Source organism: Hakea prostrata, chromosome 3, assembly GCF_041222555.1.
Source record: "Hakea prostrata isolate BN-2017 chromosome 3, UWA_Hpros_2, whole genome shotgun sequence".
Classification (NCBI taxonomy): domain Eukaryota; kingdom Viridiplantae; phylum Streptophyta; class Magnoliopsida; order Proteales; family Proteaceae; genus Hakea; species Hakea prostrata.
In genome coordinates, this window is record NC_142602.1 from 22,977,357 (window position 1) to 23,003,029 (window position 25,673).

The 25,673-nt window shown below is 38.0% G+C and overlaps 2 protein-coding genes across 3 annotated transcripts; one reads left to right on the plus strand and one right to left on the minus strand.

Annotated features, from left to right (window-relative positions):
* Nucleotides 1–145: 145 nt before the first annotated feature.
* On the minus strand, nt 146–6,667 carry LOC149021667 (small ribosomal subunit protein uS8my-like). The gene is made up of 3 exons (XM_089149891.1): nt 6,465–6,667; nt 3,334–3,494; nt 146–1,899 (listed from the first exon to the last, which is right to left on the minus strand). The coding sequence occupies exons 1-3, from the start codon at nt 6,592–6,594 to the stop codon at nt 1,801–1,803; spliced, it is 390 nt and encodes a 129-aa protein (XP_089006017.1). The 5' UTR covers nt 6,595–6,667; the 3' UTR covers nt 146–1,800.
* Nucleotides 6,668–8,127: 1,460 nt separating this feature from the next.
* On the plus strand, nt 8,128–25,500 carry LOC149021668 (Amino acid dehydrogenase family protein). 2 transcript variants are annotated; one of them, XM_089149892.1, is made up of 16 exons: nt 8,128–8,563; nt 8,699–9,354; nt 11,358–11,487; nt 11,603–11,804; nt 12,562–12,648; nt 12,763–12,822; nt 12,927–13,013; nt 13,804–13,875; nt 14,000–14,055; nt 17,711–17,796; nt 19,597–19,687; nt 19,799–19,956; nt 20,049–20,140; nt 22,521–22,601; nt 23,568–23,641; nt 24,743–25,500. In XM_089149892.1, the coding sequence occupies exons 2-16, from the start codon at nt 8,814–8,816 to the stop codon at nt 24,816–24,818; spliced, it is 1,893 nt and encodes a 630-aa protein (XP_089006018.1). In that variant the 5' UTR covers nt 8,128–8,563; nt 8,699–8,813; the 3' UTR covers nt 24,819–25,500. The 2 variants fall into 2 exon arrangements, with proteins under 2 accessions (XP_089006018.1, XP_089006019.1); XM_089149893.1 differs by having other exon boundaries at nt 8,128–9,354.
* Nucleotides 25,501–25,673: the final 173 nt, after the last annotated feature.

The following is a 25,673-nucleotide window of genomic DNA, read 5'->3' on the forward strand; positions in this document are numbered from 1 at the left end:
TGAAACAGAGGTAGTAGTGACTTGTATTTTAGGGGTTCTACATATACAGATTTGGCTTAAATCTAAGCAGGGAGTCAAGGACAGGCCCAAATGCTTTGCTTATCCAATTCTGTAAAGCGAAAGTTCATATTTGAACCTTGGGGTGAAAACCCAGGCCACTTAAGTGCATGATAACACAAAGGGTTTGCTCAAACTGACCGAGCTGTGTACACTTCAGGATGTTTATTCAGAAGCTATGACTTTTCGATGCCTTACTCTTCTCTAGTCGAAGAATGTGGATGATATGCGTGTGATTTTAAAGACCATGTTCGTTTGAAATATGCTAAACCACAACTGGACATCGCAAAGATGTGTTTGATTATCAACAGTCTCGTATAGATAAAAGAGCAGAAATATCACATATTTTTGTATGACTCTTCTATTCTTTGAATATTTCATGATATCCGGTATGATAACAGGAAATGGAGATTCGTTGATCTTGAGCCTGATGTAGTTGAGATCCTCTACCCGTGATGTACCTGATGGTACATGATCATCCTCACTCTACATTTCAATCATATTTTTAAGAGGACAATCCATCTTTGAACACTGACAAGATAGATTAGAGGCGAGTCACCTGCTTAAACATATGGGAGATGGGTGTGAAGGAAGCATAGTCCTCTACCTCAAGCTCTATAGGTAGAGGAGGTGACTCAATTAAAATGTCATGAATTACCCCCAAAAGAAGTGTCATTTAAAAATAAATAAATAAAATCAAATTTCTAGATATTTCAATCGTTTAGTTTCTTTCTTTTCTATCCATTTATCCAACCAAAATAGCCTGAGGGCTCTCCATAAGACAATACCTAACACAAGAGAGGAAAAGCAGACAATGTCTAAATTTTTTTATTTACGGAAGGGAAATATACTCATACATTCACTTCGATTGGATGGTGAATCTTTGGGGGGGAAAAAATTCCTAGACGTGATGGTAAGATTACTTCATAGTGATTTACTGGTTGCAAGACCAAATCCCTGTACAAAACATGAACATCCTAAATATCAATCTTCTTCTTCTTCTTCTTTTTAAGCTTACACATTAGTTTTTTCATCTCCTCCTGCAAACTGAAGTTAAAATGGGGAGATTTCATTTGAAAGAGTAGCTGTGGTGATATCGCTTTCCCTTCTCACTAAGAAAAGAAAACCCTACCTTCTGACTTCAAATGTGTTAGAACCGCTTGTTTCAGAAGCTCTGGCGTTAAATAAGGGCCATGACAATGCATATCAACACATAACAAGAATATTATCATGTGTCATGTCTGTCACATTCACAGTAAAATATGGAGACTTTATAAGGTCTAGTTAATTTTCATTTGAACCCCTGAGGTTTGACCCATGTCACTTTTGGTCCTAAAAAGGTGATCTTTTTTATTTGCCTCCCTTGAGGTAAATCCAAGTTCATGCAACCCTAATAACACAAGTTTTATCTGAAGATACGAAAAAAGAGGGTATTACCATAATACATCAACATTTTCCATATTGTTGACCGCCAAATCCCAAAGAAGCAATAATATTGAGAGAAGATCCATTCTGTTCTTATTTTCCAATTAAGTTCACATAAATCACTCAAGCAAAAAAATCATACCTTGTATACCATCATCAGTTCACATGAAAATATCATCATGCATGAAAACAGTAAGCATGTTGTGAACTTGTGAAGCTAAAATTTTACCAGAAGCTTCAGTCTTACCCTCAATGACCTACATAACAGTCTGTCACCCTCTCTCTCAATTCCCGTCCGAACAACGACATGAGGGTTGTTTAGTAAAAATAACCCAGAACCTGACCTCCAGCATTTTGTTTAATGGCCTCCTCATGATCCAAAACACCACTGGGAGTTGTAATCACGACATAACCCCACTGTATAAGAGAATGAGAGTACATAAAAAAGTCATCATTTGTTTAATACTACTTGGAATATGATTTTATAAAAGACTGAACAGACATTTAACCTATAAATGTGCTACAACAACAGAACTATCAACAATGTCCCTCATATTCACTGGATAGATTTAATTAGATTTTAAAATAGTACAAGGTAATTTCCAAGCGGCAGTAACTATAGAAAAATAAAGCTAATGATTTGCACTATGATACCATGGAAGGTCACTGAATCTCATTTGGGAAGAGAGCCTCAACCTCATCCTCATATCTCGATCAACTAAGTTGGTTTTGTACCAGATAGACCCATGACAGAGGTTATCTAATTATTGTAAAGGCTCATGGAAAGAGACAAAAGAGAGTGCAAAAAGGATCCACATATTTATCAACCTAGAAAAGGCCTATGCGACTCCCTAGTGATCTGTTCTGGCATGTTCTAGTGAAGAAGGGTGTCAAGTAAATATGTAGATGTCGTCAAAGAATATGTATGAGGGCATATTGTCTAGTTGAGATCGGTGGAGGTGAAGGCAATGAGTTTCCAACTATAATTCAGTTATACGAATCAGTCTTGAACCCTTACCTTATTGCACTTATAATGGAAGATTTAACCAAGAGCACTCAAGATGAGGTACCATGGTATATGCTCCTCTCTGATCAAATCATTTGGTCGACAAGACAAAAGAAGGGGTCAACTCTTGGACTTTTGAAGGTTAACATCAGAAACAAAAAGGCTTCAAGATAAGTACAACAAAGACACAGTGTATGATATGTAATTTTGGTCCCATTTCTATGGATAACGGAATGGTGTCATTGAGGAAAAATAGATACCACAAAGTGATTAATTTGATATCTAGGATGGAGTTGTATGTGTAACACCGATCATGCTCTCTGTATACATACTAAAGTTTAATGCATTAGGGACAACCTAAAGCGGTTAAATTGGTGAGTTTGATATTCTGATAACTTATTGCTTGCAATAATTGATATCAAATAGAAAATTATTGGATTCAGAGCTCAAAGCAGGCCATTTAGTGGCATAAACATACAAGGGGTATATAGATTACAGATTCATAGCTCAGACCAAGCAATTCTAGTACAATGTAAAAGTTTTGCACCTTTTTTCTCTACATTTTCCCCATCTTAAAACTCATTTTTTCACTAAAAATGGTAACCCTTTACTGACTGGATTTAACATGACCTAAGTTCAAATAAGTCAACATAAAGAAATTCGTCACCAGTTACTCATTTTTCTGAAGAAAAGAGGTTGAAAGGCTAAAACAAGTAGAATATTAATCACATACATGTGTTCTCAAGGTTGTGGTTCTTTGAAGATGAAACTAAATTATGAACAGGAAAAGGAAATAACAATGAACGACTAAATTGGAGAGCAGTAGCCATAATAAGTAAACACACCTGATGAGTTGGAAGCATTCGTACTCTGTAGTCTTCAATATCTTTGGTTTTGATATCTTGCCTATATGTGAGTGCTCGACAGTCCTTTATCCTGCCAAGCAGTTCAACAGTTATCTTACCTACTCTGTGTGGGTCAGATACCTGGAAATCTTTTATATAACCTGGAGAGCAGAATAAAATAAGGCAGTTTGACACCTTAAGTTTCAGTTAGCATTCAAAATGACTGGCATGTGAATTGCTTCAATGGTAAAACACGTAGAACTAGAACTCTGCATGGGGACACATTTGAAGACTAACACAGGATAAACACAAAAAACTTTTAACACTTGGCCCAACTCAGCTGATCATTATTCTTTCCACTTAGAGCAGCGACATGAATACTCTTCTATGGAAACAATCAAAACAAGTCAAACAAGGTTACCTGAACTCCTATGGATTAATAATAGAAATCCAGTTTTAAAGGTATCGGGATATAAGGCGACCACGGCAACCAAGCCTACTGCCTAAGTGAAAGTCATGACAACAATGAATATGACACAACCCTCCTCAGTTATCTACGATGGGATCTTGATAAGCATGCATTTATCATTATTTATTTGATTTAATTTCCCACACTTAATTAATTAAAGAGAGCTAATTGAGTATTTTTTGTGTCTTTTTCAAGAATAAGGTGATTTTGGTTATTACAGATAATATGGAGCAAAGTTGACAAATATATTAGATATTGGTGGATTTTAATCATGGGATTCAATTTGGCTACCCAAGAAATCATGAATGCTGAGATCCAACTTAATTAATGCAAGGAGAGCACGGATCTTAGCCAAATTGGAAACAAGAGGAGGTCCAAGGGACAAAATGGTAATAAGATCTGAAAATCATACGAACATACCCACCTTGAGTATTTTGGGCATATCTCTCTCGTCTAAACTCGGATTGCGGTGATTCAAGATGCTATGGAAAGATAACGAAAATATCTACAACTTCCTAGTTTTCAGTTTTCCTAGAATTCGAACGAATAAAGGTCGAATTAATGGGTCAAGAGGACAAATTCATTGTGTGTGGGATATATAAAAAAAAGAAGCCAACCACAATTAGGGTAGAAGACAGCAAACACGGATCTTGGCTTTCATCTCTTTCTCTCATTGAGCAAGAAGAAGACCACAACCCTCTCTCTAAATTTCATTATTATTTGTTTTATGAGCTTTGTTATAATGAGTAGCTAGTTCCTTTTACTTTGTTGATGAACCCTTGCTTATTTCTTTAATTTGATAGTTCTATGCCTTCTAGTTGATGCTTTTAATTTTGTTTGAGTCTGGCTAAAGATGCTCTATAGCTAAGCACACTAAGCCTGCCAAGCTTCAGCGAAGGACGGTAGTCTTGCGAAGATAAGGCACATCTAGGAAAAACCATCTTTTGTTTTGAAGTGTAGAGTATATCGGTTAGTGAAAAACATTGAGGATTTGAAATCCCAAAGATCCACACTTATTCATAGTTAAAGTTTTTGCATTAATTAATAATTTAATTTCTCTATTTTTTTTAAGTAGAATAAAAACAATTCAAATTCACTTTAAAATAGGTTTTGTTGAATTCAACCTTAGTAATTCAGCCTCTTAGTTCCCCCTAGTTCGACCCAGTATTTTCTGCTAGCTAGATTAGTATAGGATTTTATTGGTTAGCGACACGATCAGATCTGGCAAGAAAGAAAGCACCATGTCTTTTCTCTTTTTAAGAAAATTGTTAGATTGCTTGTCAATACAGAAGTAGATGAAGAAAAGTGGATTTATTTTTACTAGCAAAAAGGTTCCAAATCAAAATAACCTCCTATTAAACCCCATGAGTGAGAGCTAATAAATGCGGAAAATGAAGAGAATATTATGAAACATCTATAAGAGGTATTTGCAAGGCCCAGCCATTGCCATTGCCAAGTAAAATAGAATAAATTTAAACCTTCCTAACATTAAAACCCAAAAGATAGAAACAACAATAGCAGCTGGTAAGAATGCAATGGAATCAGATGGTCTCCCATCAAAAAGCACCTATTAACTAAATACCTGTTTGTTATCATGATTTTCTTTTGGTTTCCATTTTTGTTTTTGTTTGTAAACCAGTGAATGCAACGATATGAAACCAACAGGGCAAAGCGATACAGATTAAATGAATGAGATTCTAAAAAAAAAACCATTTCAATTTGGAGCATAAGCAGTGCGTGTCCCAACAGCTGTGATGTATGTCTTGCTATAGTTCCACATGAGAACCATATTTTGAAATTTGAATGGCACGGTTTATAGCATTGGTGTGAAGAAATCCAAAAAGGTGACAGAAAATAACCCAACGATTACCTGCAACACTCAAGAAAAATATTTGTTTGTTCTTGATTCAATTTTCAAGGAGAAGCCAGAACTGAGCTTGAGGATACAATGATGAGTTTGGCTTTTTTTGGGGTCAAATATGAGTTTGGTTAACAGAGCAACAAAAGAACAAATTTTACCACCCAGTTCTATAATTTTCTTACTCTTCAGATGAGGTAAGTATTGTAATAACAAACACCAACTGGATCTTCAAGAACATGGAAACGCAACACAGAAAATCATGCACATCTCATGATCTCCTTATCTATCATCTAGGACAACACTTTTATCCTCTTTTTACGGTTCCCTGCCTTATTTCTCATTTTGTTGAAGAAAATGCGAAGTTGTAAGCATCAGCATCTGCTCTGCTTACAATTAGTACATTTCTCGTCAGGTTTCACCTAACCCACAGGTTCACTTTGATTGAGAGCTTTGATTTCATAACTCCCCCAACCATGTATAAAATTTAAACAATAATAATCTAAGACAATTCTATAACCCAAAGTACAGACAGAACTACTGAAACAAACAAGGGCCATCTAATCCTTCAACCTACCAAGGACGTCTCTGGGGTAAATCAAAACTAAAACTGCTATCTCAAATCAAGCAAAATCAGCCAGATTTCTTTCTACAGAAAACCAGAGCGCAGAAGAAAACAGCAAGTATAGCAGACAAAACATCAATTAAAACAAAACCATATCAAAATGAACATTTGTAAGAGATGGGTACCCCAGCAAAAAAAAAAAATATATATATATATAGCGGCAGAGGGTGATCGTTTACCTCGATCTTTCATTATCCGGAGAAAGGAAGACATAACGCTGGAGATAGGCTGCAGGTTTGCAGTTGCTTTGCCTCTTTTCTCCGCATTTACAATCGTTCTCAATGCGTCGTTCAGTATTCTCCTTCCCATCTCCCTTCTCTCCCTCTCTCAAATCTCAACAGTGTATAAAGTTTCAACCAGAGCTCAGGCTTGCTACCAAGAAACGAGAAGACCAAGGCAGGGGTACTTTGGGCAAATGAAAGAGGTATATAAATAAATTGTTTTTATTTTATTTAATTTTATTTATTTGAGTATGAATCAACTTCTTTCTTTCAACCTTTTTTTCTTTTTCATTTTTGTAAATAGCAATTTCATAAAAGCGGCAAGGCCGAGGAAACAGGGCTACAAAGCGACTGCAACCAAGGAGCTGATATGGGCTAATAGATCATGCCCGCAACTAATCTGGCTCTCCATTCTAGGTGGTTAGCTATACAATTGACATTCATAGGAACATAAGAAACTTAACGTTCTCCAAACCTATTACAAATGTCTGCAATTAGGGGTTCAGTATCATCAGATGGCTCCAGTACTTGATGGCTTTTACAAAACTTCACCAGGTTCAAGCAATCTAACTTGAAAAAGGCTATATCCACTCCCTCCCCCAAAGCATGCAAAAGAGTTGTGTGAAAAGCCTATGCTTCAGCCATAATAGTAGAGTTAGCCACACTATGCTTAAAAACAACAAGAATGGGCTCCCCCCTCGAGTTTCTAATCACAAAATCCAAGCCTGCTTGGTCGGTTTTCGAGTCGAAGGCAGCATCCACATTGATCTTATGGGTCATTCTAGGTGGTGGGCTCCATGATTGCTAGTGGCTACTTACTTGGGCTCTTATTTTTCTTTTCTTTTTTAATGCCTGGGCTTGAAGGAACTCATCTGCAGCTTCCCAAGTGACAAATCTCCAAACTCTTGAATAATTTATCGTTTCTTGCAACCCAAATATACCAACACAAGTATAAACAACGAACATGTAAGGTTTTCTAGTCATCTTTAGCTCTCAAAGGATATTACATAACGTGCCCCACTCACCATGAGATTATCATATTTTGATTTTCAGCACCTCTGAAGCCAAGTGGGAAAGCAAACCAAGTAGCTTGCGCAAAAATGCAATCAAACAATGTATGTTCAAACCTCTCATTTTCATCTCCGCATTTAGCACATGATGTAGCAAACTTGAATTTTCTTTTCCTCATACCTTCGCTGTGTGTGGGCAAACCCTCTATTAGTAGACTATAAATCGAACTTTTATGGATTTGTGAATTTGTTTCAACTTGAATATGATTGAAACAACCTCAACCCTAGCGAGACATTTCTTTTTATACCGATTGAATGGCTTATATCTACTCTTTCGCTTCAAGTATTATGTAACTCTATTTTCTCGGCTTAGCCGCTTCAATAAATTGATCTTACCATTCAAATGAAAAAAATCATATTTTTAGGTAAATACACAAAATTATACAACACAGAACAGTCTTGTAGAGAAAGCTTTCCAAAGAAAAAAAAAATGTGGTAGAGGAAGTGGGTAGTGGGTGCCGTTTAGATGTGACGGATAACCTCAAGACTTTCAATATAAGGAGTAGCAGATTCACAACGGACCTACCAATCTACCATAGTTATTGTCAAATCATTGGACATTCTTAATAGTAATATCTTTTATCGTATCTTTCGGACAGCTATTTACCAAAATACCCAAATAGATAGCTATGTTCGATGGAGCTAGTGTGAAGTGATTAGTGATGATGAATTGGGTCCTTTACTCTGAGCCTTTCTATTTCTTGAATTTTCCATCTGTGAGCGTACGATTAATTAATCACTCAATCCAAAATCGTGAAAGTAGGTTCCTTTTTATTTATTTTCGGATTTAATTTGGTCACAGAGAGTCCGATTGAAGGCGCTCAGACGAATCTAAACTACCACCGAACCCCATGGTAGAGGCTCAGAATCGCAGTCAAGAGTTGAGCAAAACCACCCATCAGAGCCGTGGTAAAAGAGGTGTTTAGACTGAAAATGAAAGCTGAAACTTGAAACTGCAGTTTTCGCTCTTCCTTCTTCAATTTGGAGGTATGTGTTCATTGGGTTATTATTTTAGTTGATCATTGTCGCTGATTTCGATGATGGGTAGTGATAAAAAGTTCAATTTTTTTGGGGGACCGGGGGCCTTTGTGATGTGAATTCCTTAATCTGTTGCCGCCTCAGTTCTGGATTCCGCACGGAGTTGTTGGTAATTTGAGCTATCTAGTGTCCTTCTGCGCGGAGGCGATGGAGGGTTTTGAGACGTTACGGTGAATGGTAATACCTGGAGTGTTTAGGGATGAATTCTGCAATGGATGATATGAACTTGCTTCACCAGGCGCAGAGGCATCACTTGGTGGTGAGGGAAATAGGGGAGGAGATTGATTTGGAGATTGGGCATGGAGATGATGACCCTTCTTTCGCAACCTCAACTCTAATGGTTGTTCCCCCACGAGATCCATCCGCTGAAGAACAGGAAGAGCAAAAGCAGCTTATTATGGATTCTCAGAACCAGAATGAACTCCAAGAAGGGTCCAAAGCACCATCGACTAAAAGGAAGAAGAAAGTTGTCAAAAGATGGAGGGAGGAATGGGCTGACACCTACAAATGGGCTTATGTCGATGTTAAGGAGGGTACTGCAAGGATATTTTGTTCCATTTGCAGGGAGTACGGGAGGAAGCACCGCAGGAATCCGTATGGAAACGAAGGAAGTAGAAATATGCAGATGAGTGCACTGGAAGAACACAACAACAGTTTGCTTCATAAGGAAGCCCTTAGGCTTCAGATGGCCTCCAAGGATAAAATTTTAACAATTGCTGACAAACCTATTTATGTAAAAGGTAAGTTACATGCTTTGAAATCCTTTCCACTAAAATTGAAAAACTGTAATGATGAACGACCATTAATTGTTGTATTCAGCCTTGCATATCACGGATGTTTCAGTTGATATGCAAACACTTCTGAGTGCATGGATAATGCATCTATACTAGTTGCTGGAATTCTTGTTGTAACTCTCCTTGTATCCCCAAGACGTTGAATTTAACATCTGAACAATTGACATGGTGTATGATGGTGGTGGCTGATAGCCTGATAGAGTTGCTTGCCTTCAAACCGTGGTATCAAATCAGTCTCGAGCAGGATATTTATTTGCTGGTCTTAGGAGAGAATTTGTCCCTCAATTCAAAATATTGATACATAAGTCACGGTTATTGCTAGAACTTGTTGCATATTTTTCCAATGAATCTATGTGAAGCAAAATTGTTTATCTGCTGGTGTTAGGAGAATCTTTCCCTCTATTCAATAGATTGATACATAAGTCACGATTATTGCTAGACTTGTTGCATACTTTTCCAAAGAATCTATGTGAAACAAAATTGTCTCTTCGCTAAATTGATCATACTTTACCTTGTTGTCTCCATCTCAAATAGGTCAAGGAATTTACTGATAAATTGAAATCAAACTTAAAAAAAAAAAACAAGAAAGAAGAAATGAGACTCTGTCATTGAGATCAATCATTTCGTGAGAGTAACAACTTCCTAAATAGTCACTATACATCAGATGTCTTGAATAGAGTGATGGAACTAATCAGGGATTATTCATTGAGTAAATGCACATAATTGACATGATGTAAACTCCAAACTCCCCCCCCCTAACAGAAGCCCCAAGAAGCAATAACCGTCACCGAGCTTTTGTGCAACCCTTAGGGGTATTTTGTTTTTTTTCTTAAAATTTAACTTCCTTGGACTTATCTTGTTGGATTCTTTTTAATTAAATGAATCCTAATTGAATTATTTGTAGTCTTCTATTATTTTCAGATTGAGATTTGCAATTAGGAGTTAGAGTTCAAGTCTAAGTCTTAGATCATTCTGGAAGTAGGACCCCCTAGTATTAAGTTCTTGGAGTCCTTATTGTTGGCTATAAATTCAAGGCCCAGAGATGTAATAGATCAATTTTTGATTTTTTGGAATGAAAAAATTGCCGAGAATTTCTAGCCAAGGAGGTATCAAGTAGGGTTCCATTGAGGGGAGCTTTTGAGAGCCCTTTTCTTGATTGATTCTTGATCAGAAACTGCAGTAGCAGTTCATCTCCTTTTTCTCCTTCAAGAACAGTAAGTGGATACCAAATTCCCACCCCCATACCTACCCCTAACCCTTCCCCTAGCTCTCATCTTCTTCACCTAACCTGTTGCAACCTTCTGGAATTTTCTTTGCTGCAATTTCAAGAAACACCAGTTCCTTCATTCTAAGACCTAACTCTCATTAGGAATAGCCTCCCCCATATCCCTATACCCTTCGGTTGAGAGAAGCACCCCCATTCCTCCCCTGGAAATCCTAGACTTGGTCCCTAAACCCTGTGCAACCTTAACCATATAAATTGCTGCTAATCATCCACTGCAGTAAAGTTAGCCTTCCCCTCTCTTTGGTTTACATCAATTCATCATGTCTAAAAGTTGGTTCTTGATTTACTTATTTGTGTGTGTGTGTATATATATATTTATTTATTTGTGTTGGTTACTGTAGTTCTTGGGATAAGGCCAAGTTTGTTATTGTGCTATCAGTTACTATAGTTTAAAATACATACCTTTCTCTTGACCCATGGCTGCTGGCTGTACACATCTGATATTTTGGGGGATCATGATGTGATTGTTTGATCTTTTCCTTTTACTTTCCTTCAACTGTGATTTTGGATGAAATGCTGATAAAGGCTCTTCTTTTTAATTTTTCATGTTACATTCATACCCCAGTACCTTCCTTAAAGTTTATTGGTATTTTTTATTCAGTATTTATCTCTTCAACTGATTTCCTTCTATTGGCATATCTGGGACATGTTTCTTGAAATGAAGCTCTTATGTCAAAGACGGCTGGGTCAATTGTTGAAGCTGTCTTAAGAAGGGACCCAAATGAGGTTGAGTTCATACAGTCAGTGCAAGAGGCTGTTCATTCTTTAGAACGGGTGATAGCAAAGAATACTCAGTGAGTTGACTTGAAGGAACACACTAATATTTAATCAGCACAAGTTCATATGAAGTAATACAATTTCATAGTGAATGCTATGCAAATCTTATTAAGTGACTATGCTGTGTTCCAGTTATATCCATGTTCTGGAGCGCTTATTAGAACCTGAGCGTATGATTGTCTTCCGAGTTCCATGGGTTGATGACCGGGGAGAGACACATGTAAATCGAGGATTTCGTGTTCAATTCAGCCAAGTCTTGGGTCCATGTAGAGGAGGTCTTCGTTATCATCCATCCATGAATTTAAGTACTTCCAAATTTCTTGGCTTTGAACAGGTACTTTTTATTCTCACTGTTTTCAAATGATTTATTACTCACAGAATCCTTTATTGTAGTAGAGTATAACTTCTCTTTTTATTTTTTGTTATTTTTTTTTATATTTAATATAAGAGACAAGATAACTTATATTAGGATTCAAAGGTACAATTACATCCAGCATGAGTCATAGCCTTTAAACAAGGAAGTCCTGCAGGATCCCTTCTTGTAGTAGAGTATAACTCAAAATATCCAAGTTTCCTCACCCTTCTGGTAATAGGCTTTTCAGTGTTCTCTTTGTTACCCTTCTTTATTTTTGACAGCTGTCGTTGGAACCGTATCTGATTGCTATATGTTTATGGATTCGTTGGTGGTCATTTTGGATATTGGAGTAACTGGAGTGGTCTTTTACAGTGGGTGGATGTCTGTAGATTAGTATTTCAGTTGATTTAGTTTGATTTTGCTATGACTTTATTTAGGGAGAGGGTTGGGTAAGCCCACCAACTCTAGGCAAGCTAGCAGCTGTGCAAAATAGTGAGGGTGGGAGGGAGATAGACGGGCCTTTTACCCTTTATTTATCTGTGAAGACCAGTATGTGCTTCCAGTATCTTTAAGTTACTCCAAGCTACATCTCATTTTCTTTTCAATGAGTTCCCTATTGAATCTGGGTTTTGATCTAAATCTAGCTCCCTGGCATCTGTAGGAGAATGAGAATGGAAACACGTCCTTCTAGTTCTAGATCTGCTTTAATTACATTTCCTAACTACTTCTGTGGCAGACATTAAAAAATGCTTTATCACCATACAAACTTGGAGGTAGCGGGGGTGGAAGTGATTTTGATCCAAAAGGAAAAAGTGATAACGAGGTATTTCATGTTCTGTGTGATTGCCTTATATTGAATGAAGCTCCTCCATTCTTTAGGGGGTTAGTCTCTACATTGAAGAGGTTCTCATATTGTGTCTGAAATGCATGTTGGCAGATTATGCGTTTTTGCCAAAGCTTAATGGATGAGTTACATCGGTATTTGAGTCCTGATCGGGTAACAAGAAAAGACTGTCACTATGTGGTTTACAAGTGATTTACCATATTCAAATGTTCAATTTCTAAGACCTTTCAATCTGGCATTTGTGATGAACAATACAGGATCTTCCTGCAGAAGATATGGGTGTTGGTCCTCGGGAGATGGGTTACCTTTTTGGACAATATAGGCGTCTAGCTGGTCATTTTCAGGTAACTATGACTGAAAAGGAGTTAGTGTTATAAGTAGCAGCATCATTTTCTGCAACTTGTGTTGGAATATGACATCTATTTACTATTGTTCTTGTAAGCAAGAAACATCTTAGTTTGACATGCTTCACTGTAGAATTCACTACTTTCTGTTACTGAACAATGAGCCCCTATTATGGACAGGTTTCTCCATATAAAAACAGATATTATTGTAGTGTCATCAGTATGATATGCCACTTTATAAAACTATATGTGCAAAGCTTGGTTAAGTGGCCTACCTATCAATTTCTATCTGGTCAGCACATGTAGTCGTGCCACATGGCAAGTCTGGAGATGCTGAAATTTGGTGGCATGTCAAACCTAAGTTAGGCTGCTCCCCTGCCAAGTGTCAGGCTGAACAGAGTTGTCAACATGATAAATGAAGGCAGAAGCGGACAGACAGACATTAATGGAGGATGTCGTATCGTTGTTCTGTATTTTATTATGCCTAACCTCTGATTGTATGGTCAATGCTTACTATATCAGGCAGCTGTGTCTTTTCGTTCACCCATTACTTTTTCTTTGGATCTGTTGAGATATCAGTTTCTGCTCCTTAAAATTTCATTCTCAATATATAACGTTTGTATTGAGGGGGAAATTTTTTTATCTTCAGCTAATGTTGTCTGCTAAGATGTTTTGGCGTCTGTTAAGTACTCAACTACCACTTCTTTCCTTCCGTTTTGTGAATTTAACCACTGATTGCAAGTTTTTGGTCTTGTCTTTAGGGTTTCATACGGATGTTTTACTTATGCAGGGAAGTTTTACAGGGCCAAGGATATTCTGGTCTGGTTCTAGCCTTCGAACTGAGGCTACTGGCTATGGCCTGGTTAGTCATTTCTCCTGATAAAATTATTCTTTTTTTCAGTCCCCCCCCCCCCCCCATCTTATTTAGTGTAAATTGTTTTCATGGTACTTGCTTCTCATCTCACAAATTCATGTGCCTCATGCAGGTTTTCTTTGCCCAACTTATACTTGCAGATGTGAATAAAGAATTGAAAGGATTAAGGTTTCTAACTTGACTTTCAAAGTTATGCAAGATATTTTTAGGAGCTCATAGGATCTTTATAGATGACCATGGCATAAAATTCTTGTTTGTTGATCTTTTCTTCTTTCTTTTTCAAAAGGATTTTATCAGGAGGGAGGTTTTGGCATGTGTTTTCAACTTCAAACATATTTCTTCCAAAAGACTTGAGGTCCAGTGGGACCAAATATACAGTCAGAATCAAATGAAGTTTACAAAATTTAGAGTGTATTAGTTAAAATGTACAATTAAATCTGAAACTCTAGGGACTAAAATAGTTCTGTTTAGGCTGTGAATGGGTTGAGGACAGGAATTGGTCTCTGAATTGTTATAATATCTAGAAGATATCTTTTTATTTTCATTATTGTTTTAATGTGTCAGCTAACTCATTCTGTTTTCACATCACATAAGGGATGTGCCTCTGGCTTTTGATGTGAATCTGTGATTGTGGTCTTCTTTTTCAAATGGAAACTTGAATCTCAAATCATGCATTATTTTTAAACACTAGACATGAGGCAAGTTATTTAGTCCTAGGTTTGATTTAGCAAACTAGGAACCAAAAATAATCTTTTAGACAAAGTGAATTGGTTTAGGGTTCAATTTGGTTTTATTTAGGGCTAGGGTTTTATGGGGGGTTTAGGGTTAAGAATGGAAGTTATATTGGTGTGTGGGGGGGGGGGGAAGAAGTGTTAACAAAATTAGCAGCGGGGACTTTTGAAACTAACGAAAACTAGGGTTAGGTTTGGAAAGGTCTAATCTAGTTGGGAGGATTAGGCATGTCAGAATTCTACCAGATTTAGATTTAGTATCTGATTTGGTGAGGGGATAAGCTGAATGGAGGGTTGGATTGTTTCCAAATTCCATGGTTAGTTAGGTTGTGCTGGTTGCAGAAGATAAAGAGAACAGAATGGCTACGGTTTGGATCAGATTTGAAGTAACTTTACTGATGACAATTAGCACTTGGCGGCAGCTTGCTTGACTGAAGAACAGTAATGGAGCAAAGCAGAGAACCAAAGAACCTCCCAAGCTTACTACTGCAAGTTGTCAGTTGGATCAAATACCAATTCCATCAGCCTTGATCAAACACAAGAAGAAATCTTCAACATTGAAGATAAAGTTTCAACCCTCCCCCTCACCCTCTTGGTCAACTCTATTAGATATCACACCCTTGCTTAAAAATATGGGGGAGGCCAATTGACTCTTTTTTTTTTTGGGGGGGGGGGGGGGGGGGGGATGGGGGGTGTTCATTACCAAAAGGGGGAACGCAGAGAAACAAAGCTCAAGGCGATTGCAAGACCTTGCAAGCTCCACCAAAGGGGAAGCCCTCCAAAGCACCAACATATTTTTTTTTTTTGGGGGGGGGGGGGGGGGGAAGAAAAGAAAACCTGTTCATAACAAGGCAACTATACTCAAAACTCCACAAGAGTCCACTACGCGAAAGAGTAAAGAGGCCCAATTTACTGTGGCAGATGGCATGGTCTCTAATAGCCATGCATGGGCATAATCTTGTCATTGCTTAACTAGGAGTACACCATGTAAGGCAGCTTTTTACGACAAGGTAGGAAGCTAGTAACCCCAGTGGTACACACAGAAGGTTTGGAAGGAACTGGGAGAGAAAAGGGCCTTGGGCTGGAAGCTGGAAAACAGGCCCGGGGTCAAGAGAGATGTCCAAGTGTGAAGGGTTAGATGAAGAGGTTAATAAGCCAACAAGGATATTCGAATAGGTTGATGGGCCAAGCAGATGGGCTGCCCCAGAAGGTTCACAAAATGTACAAGCTGAAAAGGGGTTGGGAAGTGAAAGAAAAGAGATAATGGGGTTGGGGGGGCATCCTAGGGTCAGAAGTGGGCAGGCTTGGAAGGGAAAGAGAGGATGAGATTCTCAAAGAATTAAAGCCCTTGCAGACACAATTGGAAGGTTAATTGACAGAATTAGAGGAGGGGTCATCAAAGGCATAGAGAACATCAATGAATAAACAACAGCTAAGGTTAATGCGTAGGGCGGAACCATCGACAGTTAACCAGCTTTTGAGGATCCAGGAAGAGAGGTGACCTGGCGAGACTAATCACTTGAGGAGAGGAAAAGATGGTTGCTACAGATGATGGTATTAGTCATAAGAATTGGGACCAGAGCCACCAAGTAGAGGAGTTGCTACCATCTAATCTTGTTAAATTAAGGACCAGATGGGGAGGATTTCATTGCTTTGTGCCACAAGGCGAACCAGAGAAATACAGTGATTTCCAGTCGTAGAAGACGTTTTGCTTGAATATGAAGTCCTCACCGTCGGAGGTAGTAACTGAGGAAAGAAGGGGTTCATCTGCTGATATATCCACTCAGATATGCACAAAGTGAGGTGGTCTTTTTTTCTTTTGGTTTTCCATCAGAATAGAGAGTGGCGTCCAGAGTAGATCCGACATGACTGAAGACCTTAAAGTGCCAGAAGTGCAAGGGAAGCCAAGATAAAGAGATACAAAGGGGAATTGATGTGAACTTGCAGACAATGATCCCAGTGCCTGACGATGATTGGTTGGCAGCCAACTTGCAGGACCACTTACAAGGACATTCAGCTGGTTACTTTCCTCAGGGTAATTGAAACTGAAAAACTCCTTATCTAACAAGTGAGTCCAAATTTTGCTCTTGAGCTTTTCATTGCTTAGAAAGGGAAAGCTTGACAATGTAGAATGGCGGTCAGCTTCTGATGAAATGGCTGACCATAGAGTTAAACCAAAAGTTAGCTTCATTTGCTTGGAGTTCATGGGTGCAGTTTCAATTTTTGAGTTTCCACTGATGAAAGGTGGAAGAAGATGGAGCTGGAGAGCATCTCCAACTGAAAATCTGACCAAGTCTTCCCTCATTGGCAAGATGGGGAGACAACAGGCGAAGCAAGGTTAGGGGACAAAGGGCACCACCCAGCCATCACACTAAGTTCTTAAGGAATCTTTACTCTTAATTCAGTTGACTCTTACACATCTTAAAGAGTATTTATTTCAACTTAAATTTAGCCTCTGGTTCAGACCAGGCTGGCTTGTTCAAACTAAAAACATTAAAACACCAAAATAAAACTAATTATACAAACCTACTAAACTAATTGGACATTTGGACGACTTCTCCTCTTCCTTTTGTGGATTTAGGTCTTAGGATTTGCATAAACTTAATGCTTCAAAATCATGAGGTGTAATCCTTGTGACCGTTTCTTTGTGATATAAATACATGCGATGATGTAATTTTTAAACCTATATTAACATAAAATGTTGGTAAGTGTTCTTTGTTTTTCTGAATGATAAAGAAAACTCCTCTGTGGTTTGTGTGATGTATTGGAGTTGGGTTTTCCTCACATTTGTTTTAACTTGAAACTTTGAACACTACGTTAGTAGAAAAAGGTATCAGTTTTTTATAGTGATTCTCTGGTATTTTTATCTTTTTTCTTAAACACCTATGCAAGCCCTATTTGTTTGCTCAGCTGTACGGACAATTAGCTCATATAATATTTTGTTGTACTTGTTTTTTGAGTGATTCATTTAAGAATCTGGTTTCCTTATTGGTCCGTGAATGACGAGCATTATCTTATTGTTTAGACTTCAGCTACGAAGAAATCTGCTATATTTAGTTGTTTCTTGATCCTTTTTTGAACTTCTGTTGCAGATGTGTTGTAAGTGGTTCTGGAAAAATTGCAATGCATGTCTTAGAAAAGCTTCTTGCCTATGGTGCTGTCCCCATTACAGTATCAGGTAACTCCCTGGAGAGGGAAAGGGTATTCTACTATGAAGCCAAAAGGTGTTAAAGTTGTTTTCCCAAATAATAATGGTGAGGGAGCAAGAAAGGAGAGATGGTTGATATCCTGAATAGCCTCTACAAAGGGCACATGAGAAAGGGGGGGGGGGGGGGGAACTGGGATATGACGGCGCATTCAACTTTAGGCATCTCACCATTTCAAGGATTATTTGATTTTTTAAGCGTAAAGTGAGATTGCATGATATTTTAGATGTGTCAGGGGGGCAAACGCAGTGTAGCCTCAGCACTGCGAGGTTTGAGGAAGGTCACATGTATCGTATGAAAAAAAGAAAGTAGGGACTATTTAAATTCCTTCTTTAAACACAATTCTCCTATAGTCTTTATAGGAATGAGGATTTAGTTTTTCTCTCTTTGATGATTATCTACTGCTTTTTTCGAAGGGTAGATCAAGACTTGAAATGAAGAAAGAAAAAAAACTATCCTTTTTGGAACTTTTGATGACTTCCACATCAGTAATTATGGTTTTGTCTATTTGATACAGGACTCCACGCCGTAGTTGCCAAGGCGCTAGGCAATCCAAGGCATTTGAGGTCCTTCCTAAATGCTTAGGCAGCACCTAAGTGGTGCCTAGGCAGCTTACGTCATGTTCCAATATTAATTTTGGATATGTCAGTCATATATGATCTATATCATAAAAGATCAACACTAAGCCACATAAATCCATTAAAAACCAACATGGAGTCGCATGAAGTCATAAAAACTTATTTATACATCAAATCATCAAATTTCTTCATTGAAATAAAAGACAGCAAATTTGAAAAGGCAAGCTATTGGAAGTCTGGAACAATCGAAATATATTGGTTTGTATTCTTGGACTTCCTTGTTTTCAAATTTAAGTATACTTAGTCTCACATTTGGGTTATGCTGTTCTTAGAAAATATGATTTTATCAATAAGTTAATAAATTGCTTGCGATTTAGAGGAATATTCTTGTTATCTCAGAAATTTGAGTGATCATCTGATTTTTACACGAGACTTTTTGTATTAGGTAGAGCACAAAACAAGCTTTCCAACAAATCCTGCATATGGCTGTTGGACATATTTTGTTATTGGGATAATTACTGTTGCCCCCCTATATTATAGCTTAATTACTAAAAAGACCCTACTCTTTATGAAATTACTGTTGCCCCCCTCAGTTCTAACAGTGTTAAGAGACTGTTACATTTGAATGTTTAATGTCTATTTTGTCCTTCTGGAATTAAGAATACCAAATTTGCACTTGTATTCTTATCATTTTGAATTCCAAAAAAAGACTACTTAAATCATTGTTTTTTTGGGTTAAGAAAAAGAACTTCCTAAAATTGGTAACGTCAAATTAGATAGTAAATAAATGAAAACCTAATGGAGATAAACTTCCTAAAATTGATAACATCAAGTTGGAAAGTAAATAACAAAAGCTAAAAAATAATACCAAATTGAAAATTAAATCTAAAAATCTAAAAAATAAGGAACTACTAAAATAGGGTTGATTTTTTCCTAATCACTAAGGTAATAGTGTAATTTAATGTAAAGTATAAATAAGTAGAATAAAACCTTGGGGTTATTTTGGAAATTTTAAATAAATAAAAACTGCCACGTCATCATTTAATTAACAGAGTTTAACGGTTGGGGGGCAACAGTAATTATAGGTAAAAGTATAGGGGATAAAGTAGTAATTAAGCTATAACAGAGGGGGGCAACAGTAATTATCCCTTTGTTAATTTAACTATTAATTCTAGTGCTGTGTTTTCATCGCAGATTCCAAGGGCTATTTGGTTGACGAGGATGGATTTGATTATGTGAAAATATCAGTCTTGAGGGAAATTAAAGCCCATCAAAAAAGTTTAAGGTGTTTATTCCCACACCATGACATTATTCTGTTACCACATGGGATTTCTTGTAGGCATCTTGATTATATTAACTGCTGGGCTTTTTCTATTACTCTTTCTGACGTTTACAGAGACTATTCAAAGACTTATGCTCGGTCTAAGTACTATGATGAGGCAAAGCCATGGAGTGAAAGATGTGATATTGCATTTCCTTGTGCTGCTCAAAATGAAATTGACCAATCTGACGCTGTCAATTTGGTTAATTCAGGTTGCCGTATATTAATAGAAGGTAGAAATCTTCACTTTGTGCTTCGCACCTTCTGGTGCTTTCATTTTTTGCATTTTCCTGCTTCTAATCCTATGCTGCCACCTGAGTTACAGGTTCAACTATGCCCTGCACCCCTGAAGCAGTTGATGTATTGAGGAAGGCTAGTATTCTGGTTGCTCCTGCAAAGGCTGCTGGTGCTGGAGGGGTATGGTTAGCGTTCTTTGCCATTTACCTGGGTGCATGATGTAGGTTTTTCAGAGAGCTACTTTAGTAAACTTAGCAGGATATGAAGCTATTTGGACTTTGGAGGCAGATGAAGGGCTAATTTTGCCAATCAAGACAATTATATATTAATGGGTTTTGTATTGGCAACTTGTAAAGGTCTGTTGGTCCTTCATTAAAATGGTACAACCTGTATTAGACTGTCTTCTATTCTTAGCAGTCTAAATGCTGAACTTCCTTAGTTGAAAAAGGGCTTTATTTTGCCAAATGGGAGAAGTCCTCTGAACCAAGTTATCATGTATTTGGGGCAAGGTGCCCTGCCTATCATGCTGGTGCTGGAGGGCTACAGTACCTGTGTTTCTCCTTCCACCAAAGCTGCTGTGTAGCAGATATGGAGCTCAACTGTTCAGCCCGCCAAGCCTGGCAAGATATAGGTATCCAAATGGAGATGAACGAGGCCTAGTTTTGGTCTTTGGCTAGTTAAATATTTTAGAATGTTTACTTCTATTTTGGGATTGACATGCAATAGTTTTAGTAGGAGATAGCTACTAGGATTCATTGTCCTAATTAATTTGGGTTTCCAAATTAGAGTAGGTTTCCTTTTCGTGTTGGATTTCTCTTTTTATTTAAGTACTGTGCAATTAGAACTCGGATTCGAAGGATCAAAGAGTGAAGTGTTTTAGTGTGCCTGTGTGGTTTTGGCGTTTGTAAGGTCCTCCTTTTCCCATCACTTTCTTCTTCCTTCTCTTCCCCTCCCGTAAGACCCCTCTTAGGATTCCTTTCTTCTCTAGAGACCCTCCACCATTTTGGCATCTGAGGTGAAGGTATCCACTCATTCCTGCTGTGGTTTGTCAATTCTTTTATTAATTTATTTCTTTTCTTTTGTTACTGTCTGCCAAAGGTACCAGCTGTGCCTTTTCTGACTTGTTTCCTCATCTTTTGCTTTTTGGGGGGGGGGGGGGGGTCTCATAAAACAAACGCAAATAAAAAATACTCAACCCCTATGTCTCAGTTCTTTTTTGGGCTGCTGCCCCCATTGAAACGCACCTTCAGTTCTTGTAGTCCACTCTATCCCCATGATTTCCAGACCTAACCCTCACTATCCTCCCTTTTACTTCCTGGGGCTCCAAGCAGTGAAGTGTAGAGAATGTGAAACAGAAGAAATCAATGAACAGAGAATAAAAAATGAATAAAAGGGCCATCATAAGCAACTTGTTGGACCGAATTCCTCCCTGGCTGGGCCTTGTTCCCATAGAAGACTCCATCTTGAACCCCGCCTTCCTTGCATCTCACCCCTTGATAGTTGAAGTTGGAAATTGCAACTGCAGTTGTATTTTTATTTGGACTTGAACTCCATTGCCTCCTCTGTGGTCCTCCGCAAGGCTATATTAAACTGTGGTCAAGTCCTAGGAGGTTACCATTCGTGTGAGCAGTGGTGTGGATCTCACTTGAACAGCTTGCATGGTTGGATTGAGAACATCTTTTGTAGTTTCTTTTCTTCCTTAGTAGTTTATAAGTTTCGGTTTTTCAAGTATATTTTATTTCACTGTAATAGGATGTCAGGAATAGGTTATTATTCCATTTATGTCCTAATTTGTGGAGTGGAGGGAGGAGAGAAAAATCTAGTCACAATTGAGCTGTTGGCGGAAGGCCATACATGTACTTCTATTTATGTACTTCTATTTATCTTGCAATGCAATCTTTTAACACAATAAAGGGGTACTATCTCCATCAGTTTTTATTCTGAAAAAAGAAAGTTATGCTTTTTGCTTAGTGAGTCGGTGGCTCTGTGAGACACCGCAGGTGAGAGGCACTTCCCTATGCTTTCTTATTCCTGTCCTCTTTCTTCATCATAGATTCTTATCTTCTACTAGCATGTCTACAACTATCAACTCCAGAAAACATTCAAAGGGAAAAAATTCCATCCCTGCGGTTGCATGGTGTTCAACTCCTCTCATGGTTGGAATCATCAGACATCTTAAGCAGCTATTTAAGTATTTTTGGAGTTGTAAGAGCTTAAATACCTTGTTTCTGGCCTGATATTAAGTACTGCTGTTAGCACAGAAAGATCCAACAGTAGTATTAATTCCTACTTGTCTAGCTGGGACTGGTTTACATCACTATGTAACGAAACTATTCTCCGTGTTATTAGCCACCAAACCAATTTCCATGTCATTTTTTTCTGTAAAGACCCTGACATGTCAGTTAGCTTTTCTTATTTCAGTGAAGAAATTAACTCAACGCTTTAATGAAGTTTGCAACATACCGTGAACAATGACTTTTATTGTGGACCTGTTCCAATCTATTTTCCCATTCATAAACCATTAATATTGTTCATGGGAGGTGCTTTGCTATGTTTGTAGGTTGCTGCTGGAGAACTCGAGCTAAATCATGAGTATAATTTAATGCACTGGTCTCCGGAGGACTTCGAGGCTAAATTACAAGTAGACTTTCCATGACTTTTCTTCCAATTATTCATATAATGAGTTCCCATTTGTTTGATTCCCATATGGCATATCATCAATGTTTGTTATAGATACTGAGTCTCAATCTTTCTCTCCATAGAGGACACCAAGCAGCGAAGTTGTTGATGCTTTTCATCTGCCATTTTTAGTGTGTGAACTGTAGTTCTCTTTACAGATGTCATTTTACTGTCTTTAGCTTAGAATATTCTCCTTCCGTCGTGCACAGCTCTCCTGTTATTGAGCAATGTAGGAATTTTATTACTCTAACACATGGCCTCACTTTGTCCCCATTACCTGTCAGAAATTTATGGGGGACTAAACATTCCCTGCATTCATGATGCAAGTAACCTAAGTGTGAGAAACCAGTCTTTTTAGGTATGGTTCAACATAGAGTGGCATAATTCCTAAAATCCTTTTTGATATTTAATCAGAGAACCTTTTTTCTGTCTTCTCCTTCTACTCCATTTTAAAATGTTCAAACTCTTCCTCTGCCAGAACCAGAAGAGTAGGAAAAAGATTAAATCCACACATGAAACTGATACGGCAGTTTGCAAAACCATTTCAGTCAACCCAACAGTCCAAAAGAGAGCCCGTAGAACAGAACTTTTACCATTTTTCCAATGTGAGGGGTCATGTAGGGGATTGAGTGGTGTTTTTGCCAGGACACTCAACCAAAATCTGTCAGAGTGGAACTAGAACATATTTTCATCTATCTTCCTATATAGAATTAGACGATCGTTGCATTTTCCTTATGCAAATCTGCTTAAGAGCTAGTACATTCAGTGGGCATATCCTCTCTTACTCTTAGAAGAAGAAAAAATGGAAGAGAACTCCTATGGGCCTTCTTAATTTTACTCTTGTTGCTAGCTTTACTTCTTGAGTAGTTGATTTTTAACTTCTTGTGAAGAAATGGTAATCCATCGTCCTTCTCATCCTTCTTGGCAGGATGCCATGAAACAGACCTATCAGAAGGCCATCAAAGCAGCAACTGATTTTGGGTATCAGAAAGAGAGCCCAGAGTAAGTGTTCATACTACTGAATCACCTCTTGGCATGATAAGATGAATATGTACCATTATGCAAATTCCTTAAATTACTACGTACCTTATCTGGCAAGTATGGTTGAGGGATGTGGCTGAAATCATCACTCCCAAAAAAGAGTACCAACGTGATAGTGTACCAAAGTGGGCAGCTGGGTCAAGAATCAACCTGAATAATTGTCCTGCGCAAAGGTAACAGAAACAAGAGGTTACTGTGTGGATTGGGTTTGTGGTGTGTGTTGGAACTTAAATGATCATCTGATTATTTATTTATGTTTTTTTCTTTATTTAGTTGGTCCCCAAGAGAGTTGAACTCATGACCTTTTCCTTGCGAAATGTTTGTATTTGCCAATTAAGCAACCCCTTTGGAGATGGATTAGGTTCTCTTAACTAAATAATCAATTTGGTCTCACCATTCTGGCTTTGACGAATATGGGGACGCCTGCAGGCAAGCTTTTCTTGGGGCATCTTAGAAACACTTGCGATCAATCTAGCTGCGGTCCAAATTCAAAATTGTCACCGAACAGCAGACTAGACTGACAGAAGCAGCAGATATTCTGTTAACTGTGACCCTCCTCAACCCACACCCGTAAAAAGGGAGTGCAGTCTAGTTATTTACTTACTACAGGATATTTATTTTAGAAAATAAATAAAAAAGGGCAAGAAACCTACCAGGCAACGTTTCCCTGTCTGCCAAAGGAAAAATCGTCTCAAAAAAGTGGCTTTTCTTTTTTTTTTCTTTTTAAGTATTCATTTACTACAATCCAGCAGTTGCTTAATTTTTTTGTTAGTAATAACATTTTTATGGCATCAATGATACATTATTCATCTGAGGGTGGGCCTTGGTGCAATGGCAAAGGTTATTGTCGTGACAAAGTATCTACAAGTTAAAAGAGTCTGGAAATGGCCTACGTGAACACATTGGTATAGGCAGTGTACATTGTGACCCTCTCCTTGTGCACCAAGCAGACCCCTTTTTTAGTAATATTTTATTATTTTTTAGAGGATCCTATATATATCGAGTTAGAATTCAGTTCTCTTGATGGTGTATCTTTTTCTCTCTCTTCTTTGTACTTGACAGGGCATTGGTACATGGGGCAACCATCTCTGCTTTCCTAACACTGGCTCAAGCAATGACTGATCAAGGTTGTGTGTAGAACATGGACATAGCCCCAACTTATTCTGGTGTCTGGATTATTGAATGGCTGTCTGGCTGTTAATGATAGTGAGCCTTTGCTGCAGCCAAAGGAAGATAAGTAAGAATACCCAGCCGGCTGTCTGCAACTTTGATCTATCTTTACTCACATACCGGAGCTGATGAAATGAAAGATTTAGTAGCTCAGAGGATAGCTTTCATCATGTTGTAACCTTTGTCTGATGATCTGTAATCTTTTGGACAAAGCTATTTCATGGAAGATCCTAAGAATTGCATTCCCATGCACAGGAAGATGCTTATAAGGCAGTGTCAGTCGGGATACTGTGGCAAGGATTGGGAATTCAATGCTAGAAGTGCTGTTCTAAGTCTACCTAAAATGCACAGTAAGCCTTGAGAGTACAGTTAGGAAGTGCTTCAAAATAAAATGTAATTCTTTGTGACAAAATGATAGCATCTGCATGCCGAAAGAATTAGTTGTGTATATTAAACCAAATGCTCGGTACAATCTGGTACCCTTAATAGTTTCTGGGTGTTAAATCACATTTTTGCTCTTGATTGTCTCTTTTTTCTTCTTTTTGGGGCCAAGGTGGGTGTGTGGTATTCAGTTTGGCTTTTGGCCGGTCAAATCGGTTTTGTCCAGTACTCGGCCAATCCGATGAGGAAATGTTGAACTGAGCCGTGATTTGATTTTGTTGTTTGGTTTCGTTTCAACTTTGTTCTATCAAACTTATACGGATAAAAATTCCCCCCCTCTTTTCTGTCCCCAGGTTGAGAAGTCATGCTGACAATTTTCAGAAGCAGAGTGTTGGAATATTTTTTGTTCATCAATTTTTACTCCATCAAACCTTTTAAACAC

Coding starts and splice junctions, on each gene's coding strand:
- LOC149021667 (XM_089149891.1), bottom strand. CDS start 6,594: ATGGGAAGGAGAATACTGAACGACGCATTGAGAACGATTGTAAATGCG. Junction 3,495..6,464: donor CCGGATAATGAAAGATCGAG/GTAAACGATCAC, acceptor TCTGCTCTCCAG/GTTATATAAAAGATTTCCAG. Junction 1,900..3,333: donor GAATGCTTCCAACTCATCAG/GTGTGTTTACTT, acceptor TCTCTTATACAG/TGGGGTTATGTCGTGATTAC.
- LOC149021668 (XM_089149893.1), top strand. CDS start 8,814: ATGAATTCTGCAATGGATGATATGAACTTGCTTCACCAGGCGCAGAGG. Junction 19,957..20,048: donor TTGCCGTATATTAATAGAAG/GTAGAAATCTTC, acceptor CCTGAGTTACAG/GTTCAACTATGCCCTGCACC. Junction 20,141..22,520: donor AGGCTGCTGGTGCTGGAGGG/GTATGGTTAGCG, acceptor CTATGTTTGTAG/GTTGCTGCTGGAGAACTCGA.